The 15,330-nt window shown below is 50.7% G+C and overlaps 1 protein-coding gene across 1 annotated transcript in view; it reads left to right on the forward strand.

The window, feature by feature from the left end:
- Polr1a (RNA polymerase I subunit A) overlaps positions 1–9,538 on the forward strand; it is a 60,438-nt gene extending 50,900 nt beyond the window's left edge. The window contains exons 28-34 of the mRNA XM_040737896.1: positions 2,957–3,083; positions 4,632–4,742; positions 5,257–5,532; positions 6,495–6,695; positions 7,777–7,894; positions 8,300–8,464; positions 8,736–9,538. Of these exons, the coding sequence (XP_040593830.1) occupies positions 2,957–3,083; positions 4,632–4,742; positions 5,257–5,532; positions 6,495–6,695; positions 7,777–7,894; positions 8,300–8,464; positions 8,736–8,836 (1,099 nt within the window). The 3' untranslated portion in view covers positions 8,837–9,538. The remainder of the gene's footprint in view (positions 1–2,956; positions 3,084–4,631; positions 4,743–5,256; positions 5,533–6,494; positions 6,696–7,776; positions 7,895–8,299; positions 8,465–8,735) is intronic.
- Positions 9,539–15,330: the final 5,792 nt, after the last annotated feature.

The raw sequence follows: 15,330 nt of genomic DNA on the forward strand, positions 1-15,330 counted from the left end.
GTGTGTACGTGTCTATCTGTATGTGAGTATGGGCATGTTGCGTGCAGGTGTCCAAAGAGGCCAGGGATGTCAGATCCTCCTGGCAGTGGAGGCACCGGAGGCTCTGGGAGCCAAACTGGGGTCCTTGGGAATGGCAGTAAGTGCTCTTAACCACTGAGCCATCCCACCAGTCGTACACCACCTTTTTGTTTCTTCCTAGCAAGTGACAATTCTGGCTTGTTCCCAGCAGTAAAGTACTTTTTCAGCTCCTAGGCATGTTTTGCTTGTGCACTTGAAAAGCTGTGATAAACAAGGCATTGTGTAGTCACTTTGGGCAGAGGTAGTCATAGTGACTCCATAGCAGGCCTCTGAGTCTCAGGCAGATAAAAGTACAAGCAGCCTGGAATCTGGGCTGTGGTTTTAGAGTTCCTTTGTCAGTCCAGGCGATGAGTGACTCAACCACTTAAGGCCTGAGAGCTCACAGGAAATGGAAGGGGACGTGAGAGCCCTCCCCCTGCAGCTGTTTCTCCTTTCTTCCCTTTTCCTGCCTCTGCTACCCCTTTTCCTTCTCTCTCCTCATCCGTGAGACCAGGAGATGTTTTCAATGCATAATGGAAAGAAAAGCAACAGAAACAACGGTGTTCCTTGGCTGCAGACCCAGAAGCACAGATGGTCTTAGATGTCTCGACAGGCACTCATCACTTTGAATATTTATGTGACTAACCTGGAAGAGTGGGCCAGAGTGCTAAAGTGGAAAGAGCCCTGAGCTCAGAGTCAAGGGCTGTAGGGTCTGGCTCCTGCCCCAGCCATGAACTTGACCCAGTAGCCCCTCCTGCAGTCAGAGTGACTGAGCAAAAACTGACTCTTGAAGCAGTAGGTGGTGGGGATGTTGACAGGAAATTTTTTGGAAACACTGGAGAGTCATGTTCCCAGTTCATAGTTGTTTCTGTGGGATAAGTGGTTCCTCTGCATATAGTCCTCTGGTTCCTTTCATTTGCCACACTGACAGAGAGCATGACCTTCATAGAGGGTCATCACTCACTCCCCTTGCTCTTGGCACAATCACAGAAGAGCACATTGGCACACCTCAGGAAAACACTGTATATTGCTGTGTTCCTTTCACAAGCTGATAAGTCCTTCTGCTCGTCTACCCTCACCCATGTTTTCAACAGTTCTGGACACCAAGAGAGGCGGGCAGTTACATCCACACCTCAGCCTAGGCTTGGAGGATGGTAGCAAGGTTGGAAATGTTGCCCAAGGATGCTTCACAATAGTAACAGATGGACAGCTGTGAGTGGTGGGCCAGAAACCTCAGAGCTGGGGTGTCCATACTGAGACAGCCTCTGGGGGCCTGGGACAGACACACTGATGACACAGATAAAAACCCTAAGCCTCGGGGAGAAGCACCTGTCTGCCTTGCTGCACTCTCTGTGGTGCCCCGGGGGAGTGATCCCTCACAGCAGATGAGATCCAGGCTCTCACAGCTACAGTGTCAACTCTTTCCACTTGGGACTGTATCTTTCCAAAGCCACACCCTGCCTCCTCTCTTCTGACTCTCCTGCTCCTGTTCCTCAGCACCTAGTGAGCGAACTTGTCACTGGATTGGTGAGTCTCAACAAAGCTGCACTCTTTAAAAAGGCCAACCGGAGCAGGCTGGCTGGAGAGATGGAACAGAGGTTAAGAGACCTGTAGAGGTCTAGGTTTGTTTCCCAGCACCTACATGGTGGTTTGCAAGCATCTATAACTCAGTTCCAGGGAATTTGACACCCTCTTCTGGACTCTGTGGGTACCAGGCACACACATGGTGCACATACATACATGCAGGCAAACGCTCAACAGGTAAAGTAAATCTTTTTAAAAAAACAAAACAAAACAGCTGGACAGAGGTAGTGCACACCTTTGTCCCCAGCACTCGGGAAGCACAGGCAGGCAGATCTTTTGTGAGTTTGAGGTCAGCCTGGTCTACAGTGTGAGTTCCAAGTCAGCTAGGGCGGCACAGAGAAATCCTGTCTGGGGTTGGGATGGGGGGAAGAAGGATAACATTCTTTAGGTTTTAAAGACCAAGATATTTGACCTGCTTCTCAAACTAAGACTCCATGCTTCTTAGGGGCTGGGAGCCTGTCTTCATCATTCTCTTGCCTATAGGACTAGTGTGGGTTGGGCACAGGTTAGGACTCAGAACATCAGATGGATGAATGCAAGGGTTGGAGTGAGTGAGAACTAAAATTTTGTAAAGTTAAAAGCAGTCCAATTTGGGATGCTCCAAGTGCCTGATAAAAGAGTAAGAGTTATTTAAAAAAAAAAAAAAAAGCCAGGTGGAGATGGGTCAGGCCGAAGTCCGAGGCATCCTTAAAATGGGGAATCTCAGGAGGAAGTGGTTCTTTCAGATAGGTTTGCTCCTAAGCTGTGTGTGATTCCCCACCACAAAGCCGGCTCTGTTGCCCTTTGAAATTCTGGTGCACTTTAAAGCCTTCTCTCATTCGATTAGCAAGGTTCCCATATATGAGATTCCTCTGACCCAACCAGACCTACTTTCTTGAAATGCTGCAGGTGTCTGGGAGGGGACAGACTGTCCAGGCTAGGTTCCGATCTCCTACAATTGGTCCTGAGTAGATGGCAGGCTCAGTGGCACCAACAACTGTCTTACCAAATATAAGCTCTACCAAGCCTAAGGGAAAGTGTCTGATGCTTAGAACAAGCTTGCACCATATATATTAAAGCCCGCAGTGTCCAGACAAGCAAGTAGAAAAGTGCAGGAATCACTGCAGTCTACGAGTGACAGCGTGTGTCCAGATGAGACAGACTAGAGTGTGGGACTGATGTTCTTTCTGACAGATAGAAAAAGTAGGGGAAGGTAGAGGTGGGTAGGAGAGACTGGCCTGAGTCCTTTGTGCTAGCTCCCATGCAAGTCCCTCAGCATCGAGGAGGCTAGGCACACTTAATCCTGACAGGGCTGGGTGACGTTCTTCTCATCCAGGTTTTTCAAACTACTAATGGAAGCCATCAAAAAGAAGAATAGCAAAGCATCAGCCTTCAGAAGTGTGAATAGTAGAAGAGCTACACAGAAGGACCTTGATGACGCGGAGGACTCGGGCAAGAGTCGGGTAAGCACGCGCTAGGGACCCCCTTATGAAGTGCATAGGGCTGATCCTAAGTCTGAGAGGCATGAAGGGCTCCCATAGTCTCTAGGGGAGGTTTCGTGGCGGTTCTCAGCCTCTACAAGATTCTTCTTGGTGCTAGCCCATCTCTCCACATACCCCAGCCTTTCTGCTGCTCTCGGCTAGCAAACTACACTAACTCCCAGGCATGATGGCCCAGGCCAGGGAAGCTGCCGGCAAGCAATATGGTTTGCCCAGCTCTGGATCAGACCTACAGATGTCCATCCCTGATCTCAGGGCTACCTGTAAGAAGTTTCCATCCTAAAGATGGTGCGCCCTGAGCCTTTGAACATTCTTGTTCTGGTCTCGTTTTTTTCTGCATTTAACTTTCCCCAGACCATCAAGGCACTGACTAGAGGGGTGATTTGAAGCAGAGAAGTTGAACCTCAGGGACAAAAAGAGAAGGAGCAGAAAAAACTATTGTTAGCAAAGCAGGAGGGGAGAAGTGGGCAGATAAGGAGCCATGTGGGGGTCACTAAGGCCAGGAGCCAGCACCACCTAGGCTGTGAGCTGGCAGTGAGCCTACGTGGGTGGTGTGTCACATGCATTGGGAATTCCCTGCCTGGCTCTGTGCCATCTGTCTCTAGGCACAGCTAGAACGAAGGGGTGGGCTAGATCAGAGAGAGTGCTAGGTCCCTCCTGTCCTGTGGCTCTGCCATTTTACTAACACAAGCACAGATCGTCATAAATTGTATTTAACCATCTGTCCAGTTTTGACTTATCCAGAAAGAGTCTAAGAAACGAGGAATCAAGGCCAGGAAGAAAAAGACAGCTCTTCTTCCTCGTCCCCACTCACAATATTGGAGCAATATTTTTGTTAATTTGTAATGACTTTGGGCTGCTCTCTACCACTAAACTGCATCCCTAGCCCCTTTTAAGAAAATTAAGGGATAAACAAGAGAAGGTCATGAGATCGACATAACAGGAAAGCGGAAGGGGAGACTGTGTAGTGAGCCATAGGAACTGAGGACGAGCCGGGAGGGGAAGGAGGATGGGGAGGGCGAAGTGTGCCAAGAGTGATCAGATACCTCAACAAACCCACCGCTGTGTGTGCTGCCTAAAGGGAATTCCTAAAAGTCTCCTGGTTGGGTGGTGGCGGTGCATGCCTTTAATCCAAGTACTCAGGAGGCAAAGGCAGGGGAATCTCTGAGTTCAAGGCTACCCTGGACCACAGAGTGAATTCCAGGACAGCCAAGGCTACATACAGAAACCTTTTGTCTTGAAAACCCAAAAACCAAAAATCCCCTTAAACATGAAAGACTTCAGGTGCATGAAAAGTGAAGGCTGAAGGGAAAGATGTTTGCAAACCCACGGCTCGATGAGTAAATGCTGGGTGGATGGGCTGGGTAGGTAGTGAGTGGGTAGAGCATGGAAAGGTAGGTAATGGACAGTTGGGAAGGGGCCTAGATTATTAAGGGCCATGGGGGGACAGATGGCTTCAGTGACGACTGGATGGTAGAACTAACCGTGTTTCTCCTTGATCTCAAACCGCAGAGAGAGGAAGAAGGGGATGAAGAAGAGGAGGGGAACATTGTGGATGCTGAAGCCGAGGAGGGGGATGCAGATGCTTCTGACACCAAACGCAAGGAGAAGCAAGAGGAAGAGGTAAGGGTCCTGGCTCAGGGCAGGGGCTGTGCTCACACCTACAGGCCGTGCCTGCCCATGCTTGGACCCCACCAGAAGTCTGAAGTGAGCAGACAAGACTTTGCTTGGAATCTGGCTAACTTTGAATATGAGTCCAACTCATGGGCCCAGAGGAGACTGACAAGGATCAGAGTGTCTCCTGTTTGTCCAGTGAGAAGATGAGCTCTCTCTTTCCCCAAGCCAACCCCTATGTATAACCTCTCTAAGGACAGAGAGAAGATTGGGGGGAGAGGGGTCTGTAAGGGAGAAAGCTCAGTAAGAGGGTGAACCAGGGAAGCATTGTGACAAGCAGGCTGCCCCTGAGGGGGCACATCAGGACTGAGGGGTGGCCAAGAAAGGTAGATGGAGGAGGGTGAGCAAGCCAGAGCAGAGAAGCTACTACTGTGGGCCAGCGGGGTACAGCGCTTGTTCAGTAGGCAAAGTCCAGGTGACCAGAGCCTCACTGCCTGCCTGCCCGCATCTCACTTCCTGCCAGGTCGACTATGAGAGTGAGGAAGAAGGGGAGGAGGAGGCAGACGAGGAGGATGTACAGGAGGAAGAGAACATTGATGGTGAAGGTGCCCACCAGGCCCACGAGCCGGGTGAGGAAGAGGGCTCCGCCCTGGAGGAGGAGGCATCCCAGAACCCTGCCCGCCGGCACTCCAGGAGCCAGGGAGCCGAGGCGGTGGAACGCCGGGTCCAGGCTGTACGGGACGCCCACTCGTTCATTGAGGACTACCAGTATGACACAGAGGAGAGCCTGTGGTGCCAGGTCAGTCTACACAGCTGGGCCAGGGGCTTATGTCCAGCATGACCCTCAAGTAGAAGCATACTGTCAAGCCCTCAAGCTGCTTTTCCTGCATGAATATCTCCTGAAGAACCTCTCTCCTTTTTTTTTTTAATATTTTATGTGTATGAGTGTTTGCCTTGGAGGACGGCTACACAGCACGTGTGCAATGCCCTTGGAGGCCAGACGAGAGCATCAGATCCCCTGAAAACCATGTGGGTGCTGGAAATTAAACCCTGATTCTGTGGGAGAACAATCAGTGTTATTAGCCAGTGAGCCATTTCTCCAGCACCCCCAAAAGTTTCTCTATATGACTGGAGACACTGTGCTTACCCATCCCACTTTCGAACCCCTAGTGTCAGAAGCAATGTGTATAAGCATCAGCTGCAGGCCTGGTAGATGTAGCCACATCATTTAATCTCTGAACACAAACAGATCACCATTCATCACAGGTTTGGCAGCCTCCTTCCTGCCAGGAGATAGTACGCCCTCAGTTCTGCCTGTCCCAAAATGTCTCCTGACCCCCTCCTGAGGATTTCATGATTCAGGGTGGTTCAATGCTTTGATATCAGCATAGACATACTCCTTGTCTTCTCTTTTGTCAAACTCCATGGTTCCCAAGTGGTAGCTTAGATAACAGAACTTGCTGTTGGGACCCGAAGCCCAGTGCAACAGGCACTGCATTGTGGCCATTGAAAGAACAGGCGGTGGAGTGGGCTTGAGTCTCAGTGTCCTCACTGACATCTGTGACTGTTTCCATCTTCAATTTGGGTCAGTTAAACCACCCAATATTCAGTCCTGCCAGCTTCTACAGCAGGACCCCTCTCCTCAGCCAGGAGACTTCTGAGCAGGCTTCAAAGGCTACTCAGAGTGGGCCTGAAGGCTCCTGCCCTATTCACAGAGCTAGGGGCAATGTCTTCTCTGGCCCAGCTCTTTTTCTCTCATAGGTGACTCTGAAGCTCCCACTGATGAAGATTCATTTTGACATGAGCTCCTTGATTGTGTCCTTGGCCCACAATGCCGTTGTCTATACAACCAAGGGCATCACTCGGTGCCTTCTGAATGAAACGACCAACAGTAAGAATGAAAAGGAGCTTGTGCTGAGCACAGAGGGAATCAACCTCCCCGAGATGTTTAAGTACTCCGAGGTATGTGATCCCTGCAGACTGGTTGCTGGTCTGTGACATATCCTTGGCCCTGATCTCGTGTTCTTTTGGGAACCAGGCACTGGGAGTTGAGCTCCCAGTCAACTGACTGGACCCTACTGAGGCATGTGTGCTACACTGTGGTCCCCAAATTGAGTGTGCACGCTCGTCCATGACCCAGGAGCTCCCAGTGCCTGTTAGGTTTGCAGTATAGAAACCTGCTCACCATCAGCCCAGGCTTTCTCAGAGCCATTTGATAACCCTCTCTGTGTTGTTTTGTTTCTTCTTGACATGAAGTCCTTCTCAAAATAGAGTTAAGAAACACTGCTGCATTGCTGCCTGAGCACTGCTCGTTTTATCGGTAAAGGTAGCTGCGGCCCAACCCAGAGCTCCCTGCATGGAGCTGAAGGAGGCCCGGTGCTCCCATCCCTCCTCACCCCTTTTCTCTCAGATGCTTCAGCCACAGGGCGTAAGAGCTTCCCCTCCAGACTACCGAGGAGCTTGGGGCCACTCTGGCCCTTTGTCCCCTAACCGATATTGCAGTGTCCACGATCCTAGGCTGCTTGAGCTTCTGCTACCAGCAGTGATGCTCTAGGACTTTTTACCAAGAGCTTGCCCAGGGCACGAGCAGGAAGCAGTCTGCACCTCCTGAGGATGCCCGATGTGACTTACATTCACTTGGGGTTTGTTTCAGTGCTCCGTCAGACAGCCTTTCTCTGTCTCCTATGGAATGTGGCTGGTAGTGGGGCAGAGCCACTGAGAGCTCCGATGGCTCAGTTGGAGCCTCAGGCCTCTATGAGGCCCAGCCCTGGGCACCCTAGAGAGGTGTCTGAGGGTCTCTGCTGAGGGACCTCTCCTCACCTCCCAAGCACCCATCCCAGTAAACAGATCTTTGTTAAAAGAATAATAATGAACAACAACAACAAAATGTTTCCCACTGAATCTAAAATGTGTCCTGAGTAGTCTTTCACACTGGTCACAACCACGAGACAGCCTAGGCCCAAGCTGTGTGCAGCAACAGGTCTGCCAGCAGAAGAGAGCTGGCAAAGGGACACTTACGCCAGTCTCTCCTTCCCTTGCCCAGGTGCTGGACCTGCGCCGCCTCTACTCCAACGACATCCACGCCATGGCCAACACTTATGGCATTGAGGCCGCCCTGCGGGTTATTGAGAAGGAGATTAAGGATGTGTTTGCTGTGTATGGTAAGCAGAGCATGGCAGAATACCTGGCCTAGTCAGAGCACCCAATGGCCATGGCAAGAAAACAGAGCCAACCCTGCATGTTGGTAGGAACAGAAGCCTCATTATAAAGTGGACAGGGACTATAGTTGCTTGAGAATCCTCATGACGGAGTGTGGAGGATGGTAGCTTTGACTCTTGAAGCTACTCAGTGGTGTCCCAGTCACTGATGCCTTTGTGAAGTTCACGGTTGGTGGCTTGGCCCTTCAAGGTAGAAACCGCACAGTTAGACCGATTCTTGTTTCCTGTGCTGCTGGGTGGACATGATGCACAAGATGGAGGCAATCCAGGCTGTGTCAGGTGATGCTTCCAACTGTTTGTCTTGTCACTGCTTAACCCCCCCCCCCCCCATATCTGCCCCCATGACAGGCATTGCAGTTGATCCTCGCCATCTCTCTCTGGTCGCTGATTATATGTGCTTTGAGGGTGTTTATAAGCCACTCAATCGCTTTGGGATCCAGTCGAGTTCCTCCCCTTTGCAGCAGATGACATTTGAAACCAGCTTCCAGTTTCTCAAACAGGCCACCATGATGGGTGAGTGTGGGCAGTGACTTAGGCCTTCCCTGGGCAAATGAACTTGTCCCAAGCATGTCTTTCCCCTACACCTTGCATGCAATGCTATTTGGAATCAGAAGTGGACAGGCAGTAAAGGTCTGCATTCTGATAGAATAACGAGGGGAGCGTCTCCTCTTCCGAACTTGGGTACAGTGCCACTTGTGAGTGTGCAGAGCCCCTGGGGCACCCACTACACGACCTCAGCATTGAGCCCTCAGTCCCCTGACACAAGCTCTTCTGTCTTTCACAGGATCCCATGATGAGCTGAAGTCACCCTCAGCCTGTCTCGTGGTGGGGAAAGTCGTCAAAGGCGGGACAGGCCTATTTGAGCTCAAGCAGCCCCTAAGATAGCACCGTAGCCTGGAGGACCTGGGGATGGGCACAGCTGGCAGTTCAGAGTGACACAGCAAAGCAGTGACCTTGGGCTCCGGAAAGCAGCTGGCCTGGGCTAGGCCAACTTCACTTTGCCTTTCCCGTCTCAGAATGAGTGACAAGGCTTCACCTGTGCTCCAGGAGGCCTCAGCCAAATCCCTGACCGATGCCCAAGACATGATGCAGGGAATTCCGCTGTGAGCCAGTGCCGGCGCCAGCACTGCGTCCATTGCTAGTGGCTAAGGAAGCATACTTGAGGGCCCCTGAAGAACCAGAGGGGACACGAAACCTGCCCCCGTGTACCCTTCCCTGCTGCAGCCTCTGGGCCAAAGACAAGAGTGACACAAGGCCCTGGCCCTGCTGCCATTGCTGTGTGACTGTGTGCACTCGAGCCGACTGGCCCCAGCCAGGAACGTCTCTACCTCACACACAGAAAGCCCCAAGTTCCCACTCGGCATTCAGTAAGTAGCCCGACCTTCCTGCCTCTGCTCCCAGCTTGATGGCAGACCACAGTTACCACAGGCCCTGCCCTGTGGGGTCTTGAAGGCGCGCAGTAAGGTGCCCTGACTTAGACAGGGAGGGCAGAGGCTTTGTTGGGCGCTGCCGCTTCTATCTGTGCTCACTGTTGTTCCAGCGTGGACTGAGTAATAAATGTGGCCAGGACTGGCTGTTGGGAGAGAATCAAGACTTGGGTTTTTAATCTCTTCCCTTCATTTGTGGTTTCTGCATCTGGTAATTGGGATTTTCTTGGCACAGTCAGAGTTCAGACGCTTCTTCCTGCTTTTATCTAGCAATGTAGGGGCAGATCTCACTCCCCACCCACAGTCTTCATCTCTGACCCCTGCCCATGGCTGGAAGCACAGAACGGAAGCCTGTGGGAAGAATTTGTGTCAACCTTTGTAGGAGAGAGGGCTGCTCTGGCCTCAAGGGTGAGCTGGGCTAAAGTTAGGCCTTGCCAAGAGAGAGTCTGCAGCCTCCTCCAGGCTCATGATGGGACCCAGCCTGTTCCTCCTGTGCACACCCAAGAAAGCCGGCGCCTTGTGACAGACGGCAGGACACAGAAGAATGTCACCGGGAGGCAGGCATACAGGAAGAGTCCCTGGAAAACCGTGCCCTGAGGATGCAGCCTGCAGGATAAGGCATTCATTCTTCTGGTAAAAGGGCAAGCTCATTACTGAGTTTCTACTCAGCAGAATGGTGAGAAGACGTCCCAGGGAGCACCAAGGTAGTAGAGTAGCTGTGGCATCTAGAGAATAAATGGTATGTGGTTTCATGGAGTCACCCTCACATGGAACTGAAGTGCGTGGAGCTAAAGGAGCAAACCCTGACTGTAAAAGCATGACTGGGGATGACCACGCTTATGCCTGACCTGTGACCTGTACAGGAGCCTAAGGTGATAGCATCTACCCACCCACACGGCTGTTTGATCCCCACTTAATTCATCTTTGTCACATTTAGCTTCGGCCTACTGTGACTCTTTTGAAAAGTCAAAACCGCGTCAGAAAAAGAACATTTGCAATCCTGAGAATACTCCCAAGACTGTTGCCATAAGCTGCCAGGGAGAGCAACCTCAAAAGGTTCTGAACAGAGAAACACCAAAACAAACAAGTGATCCTGTAAAACAATCCAGTGAGAGAGGTGAGCAGTCTGCAGACGTGAGAAACCAAGTGTGCTCGTTTCTGCTCATCTGCTTAGGAGTGGAGTCACATTTCCTCTCAGTGCTTAAGACAGCCAGGACTGCTCGTGCTAGGCTCAAACTCTGTCTCCAGCACCAGGGGAACATTTTAGAAGACTGCCCACCCCAAGATTAGGATAGAATGGTCTTGGGTACAACCTGGATGTGGGAAGAGCTTCAGAAAATATACAGCAAGAGTTGAAAATCACAGGCTTAGTTAACCCCCACTACTATAACTTAAAGCTAACTAACTTCACTTAAGTGTGAGATGAGTCTCCGAAGTAAGTCACTAGCCCTAGGTCCTACAGCGAGCTCTAAATAGCTGATGTCTCCTGGTTGTGTCTGCAAGAATTGTAAAGGGGGCTTAAAGGAAGCTGTAGTGATCCAACACGCACACAGCTTGGCAGAAGATAGGTGTGATTCTCTGCAGGAAGCTTCTGAGGGCAACACATTAGAGAAACTGCATGTTCACCTTTCAAAGTTCCTGCCAGGGGGACATCAACAGGACCAAACGGAGGGGATGCTTGACCAGCCAGTATTTCCTCTGAAGCAGTTCCATGGGAAATTTCCATCAAAAGTTTGGCTTGATGATGACACACACCTGTAATCCCAGCACTTGGGAAGCTGAGGCAGGAGGGTCTCAAGTTCCAAGTCCTCCTGGTCTACATGTGGATTCAAGACCATCTTGACCTACATAGCAAGATCCTGTCCAAAAAAAAAAAAAAAAAAAACAAGGGCTGGAGGTGCAGCTGGGTGGGAGAGTACCCTTGCAAGGGCCTGGGCCGGCCCCAACACAGCACATTAGAAACTTAGACCCTAGCCGGGCGTTGGTGGCGCACGCCTTTAATCCCAGCACTCAGGAGGCAGAGGCAGGTGGATCTCTGAGTTCGAGGCCGGGCTGGTCTACAGAATGAGTTCCAGGACAGCCTCCAACCTCCAAAGCAATACCGAAAAACCCTGTCTCAAAAAACCAAAAAAGAAAAAACAAGAAACCTTAGACCCTGAATGTTGAAGAAAAACTGTCCCTCTGGTCCATCAAGTGCCTCTGTACTGTAAATGTAAGGAGGTTGGGTGCAGGTCCTAGGTGTCACTGAAGGCTCTGCAGTGGCTGTACCAAAGCAAGGTGTCAGCAGGGTGCCATGTGCTCAGTGGCACCTGCTCTTGTTTGCCTGCATCTGAAGATGGTACCCAGTGCCCACGCTCCTGGTCTCCTCCCATCCTGCATCCGTCCCACCACAACCTCTGCTTGTGTGAACCATGTGGGCCCTACTCTCATGGAACCAGTAATTTATTGTGCCAAACACATCACCAGGGAGTCCTGCCTCATTACTGGCCAAAGTTTAAGGTACCCAAAAGGCATGGTGATATTCACCGTGCAGTCCCCTAGGTAGGACCCAACTGCTGGCTTTATGGGGAGGAAAGAAGTCACCTGGGCTCTCAGAGGCCAGAAGAGGGGAAAACTATGAGTTCAGTCACCGCTTCTTCACCTCAGTTTCCACTCCCCACACCTCCCCCCACCCATCCTGCTCCAGCCATATGTGCCTCTGTGTCTCCAGGAAGTTTGAGTTTGTGTGTGAGCAAGGCCTGCTGGCCCTGCCTGGCGCTGCGTTCTAGACTGACTGACTGTCCTTTGTGCTCTTGTCACAGGAGCTTAGCCAGTTTGAGAGTCTCAGACACCATAGCCTCAGTGGCCTAAACTGAACACCCTTACTCAGGGTTCTTTTTTATCTGGGTAGGTGGGGGGGTATGATATATGTGTTTGTATGTGTGTGGAGACCAGAGGCCAATGCTGAGTGTCGGTGCTCAGTTGCTTTCTATCTAGTTTATGAGACAGGGTCTCTCAGTAAACCCAGAATTCAAAGGGTGACTACTTTTACATGGGCACTTGGTATCCAAGCTCACGCCCACATGCTTACTGTGACTTCAATGGCAGCCATCTTCCCAGCCCTGCCCCAAGATTTTCACACAGAAACATGAGCCTGACATTCTAGGCATGGGCTTTTGAAAACTCCATGTGTGTCTCTCTCTCTCTCTCTCTCTCTCTCTCTCTCTCTCTCTCTCTCTCTCTCTCTCTCTCTCTCTCTCTCTCTCTCTCTCTCTCTCTCCCTCTCCCTCTCCCTCTCCCTCTCCCTCTCCCTCTCCCTCTCCCTCTCCCTCTCCCTCTCCCTCTCCCTCTCTCTCTCCCTCTCTCTCTCTCTCTCTCACTTATAAACCAAAGGTCAGCCTCAAGTGTTGTTCCTCAGGTGTTGCTCACTTTATTTGTTTGTTCATTTATTTATGGTTTTTCATGATAGTGTCTCTGTGTAACAGGTCTGGCTGTCCTGGAACTCACTTTGTAGACCAGACTGGCCTCAAACTCATAGATCCACCTGCCTCTGCCTCCTGAGTTCTGGGATTAAAAGTATGTGCCACCACTGTCCGGCCACTTTACTTTCTTGAGACAGGTTCCTCACTTGCCTGGAACTTGCTAAGCTGGCTGACCAGGGAGCCCCAGGGGTTCACTTGTCTCTACTTCCCTAGTCCTGGGTTTATAGGAGCACATCACCACACTGGCCCTTTTGCCTGGTTCCCATGGGTCCTCAAGATTGCATGGCAAGCACTTTACCAACTGAGCCAGCTCCTCAGCCCCTCCTTCACTACCTATTGGTTTTATTTTGGTGTGTTTCTGTTTGTCTATTTTAAGGAATTATTTGTTGTATGTAAAAATAGCTTTTTATAACCTGCCTTAAATACTCTCGCCCACATCATTAAATGAGGAAATAAAATAGGTGAAGAAACTGGTGCAGAGTTGAAGCTGGCAAAACCTTCCCTAAGGTCAGCTCTGTGCCTGTAGTCCCTGCTATTTGGGTGGCTGAAGTTGGAGATTTGAGACCAGTCTGGACAGTGCAGTAAAATGCTGGCTCCCCTAACAGGTCACTTAATGTGGCTGGAGCATTTTCTGACATACATTAATTAAATAAAAAGCAAATGTAGGTGACTATCGCAAGAGTCACCTTTATCCTTAGCCACCTCACCCAGTCCTCGCATCAGCCTGGTAAGGGGGTGTGACTCCTTCCCTCGGCTTACATCCATTTGCTCAAGGACACAGTCAGCAAGCATGTGGTAGATGGAGGACTGAAGCCAGGCTACAGGCCCAGAGACAGCCTCATCTCCTTCCTGTATCCAGCCCCTCTGTTCAGAAGAAGGTCGCTATCATGCAAGGACTGCCCTTCACAAAATACGGATCCGGAGCACCCCTTGGTTGTATCTGTGGGGAGGGGGGCACTCAATCTCCCTGTGGATTTCCAAGTTAGGCTCCAAGTCACAGAAAGGCAGACTTGGAAGTTTGACAAAAATATCAAGACCTGAGTTCTTGGTTCCTCAAAGGAATCTGCAACCCTGTGGCATAACTACGAAGGGAACCTAGTGGGTGGTCTATTGCAATTATGCAGGCCATCTGTGGTGCCATGTGATCAAATCCATGGCTTGCTTCCTATTGGCTGCTTAACAGAGATCTACTTAGAGAAAGTGAAAATGTCACTGGCACACATCTTAAGACCCAGTGCTGATGTCCTTGCCTAGCCACCTCCTGATGCAATCCTCTAGTAATGGCTGGAGCAGGTGACCAACTGATGTCAGGTGCCAGAGTCTCCAGTGCTCCAGGCTTTCTGCCTGCTTCTACTTGGCACGTTAGCCAGACTAACTCCTCACACAGCACCCTGCCATCTGAGGTCCACTGACCAGCTTGGCCCTGGCGTGTCCTGCTCTACACTTGCAGACTGGCTCCACCAGGCACCGGTTCTGTCCCAGTTTGTTTTCTGTTGGCTGTAATAAAACATGGCCAAAAGCAATGTGGAGAGGAAAGGGTTTTATTTGGTTCTAATCACAGTCCATCATTGAGGAAAGTCAAGGCAGGAACCGAAGCAGAGCATGGAGGAATGCTATCTCCCGGCTTGATCTCCAGGCTCACTTTCTTAAACCTCCCAGGATCGCCTGCTCTGGGACAGTACTACTCACAGTGGGCTGGACCCTCCCACATAAAGAAAAAGTTCCCTAGGCATGCCTTCAGGCCAGTGTGTTGGTGGCATTTTCTCAATTAAGGTTCCCTCTTCCCAGATGACCATAGTTTGTGTCAAGTTAAAAGAGAAAGAAAGAGGGCTGGAGAGATGACTCAGGTTAAGAGCACTGGCTATCCTTCCAGAGGTCCTGAGTTCAATTCTCAGCAACTGCAGGGTGGCTCACAACCATCTGTTACGAGATCTGGTGCCCTCTTCTGGTGTGCAGATATACATGGAAGCAGATGCTGTATACCTAATAAATAAATCTTTTTAAAAGAAAAAGGAGAAAGCATCGCCATGGGTTCTTAGCACTTTGCCCTATGTATATAGGACTATCATGGAGTAGCTGTGTGTTGGACAACCACAGATAGGTAAGTTCATCTAACTAGAGCATAGTAGACCAGCTTTCCCAGGGGGACAAGTGAATAGCCACTGTGAGTTAGTTCAGGACCATCTGCCCGCCTGTCCTGAGTGGTGGATGAACAGGGGAGCAGAACAATCAGATCCAAAGCAGGCTGTGGATAAACTGAACACAAAGGAAACAATGCTGGAAGCCACCTCTGGGACGCACAAGCCCAAGAAAGGAGTATAGACGGACTACGATTGGTTTGCATATGCTCTTGGCTCCTTACTCATGGGAAGCGTTCCCACAGCTACTGATGGGAGAGAGGGGAGCAAAGTCAAGCTCTGCTCGGGGCCTGACCTCCAGTGAATTTCCCAAGGCTGAAAAAAAGCCTGTGGCAATTTTCCAGCCCCCTCAC

Source organism: Mesocricetus auratus, unplaced genomic scaffold (assembly GCF_017639785.1).
Source record: "Mesocricetus auratus isolate SY011 unplaced genomic scaffold, BCM_Maur_2.0 Super-Scaffold_100676, whole genome shotgun sequence".
Taxonomy (NCBI): domain Eukaryota; kingdom Metazoa; phylum Chordata; class Mammalia; order Rodentia; family Cricetidae; genus Mesocricetus; species Mesocricetus auratus.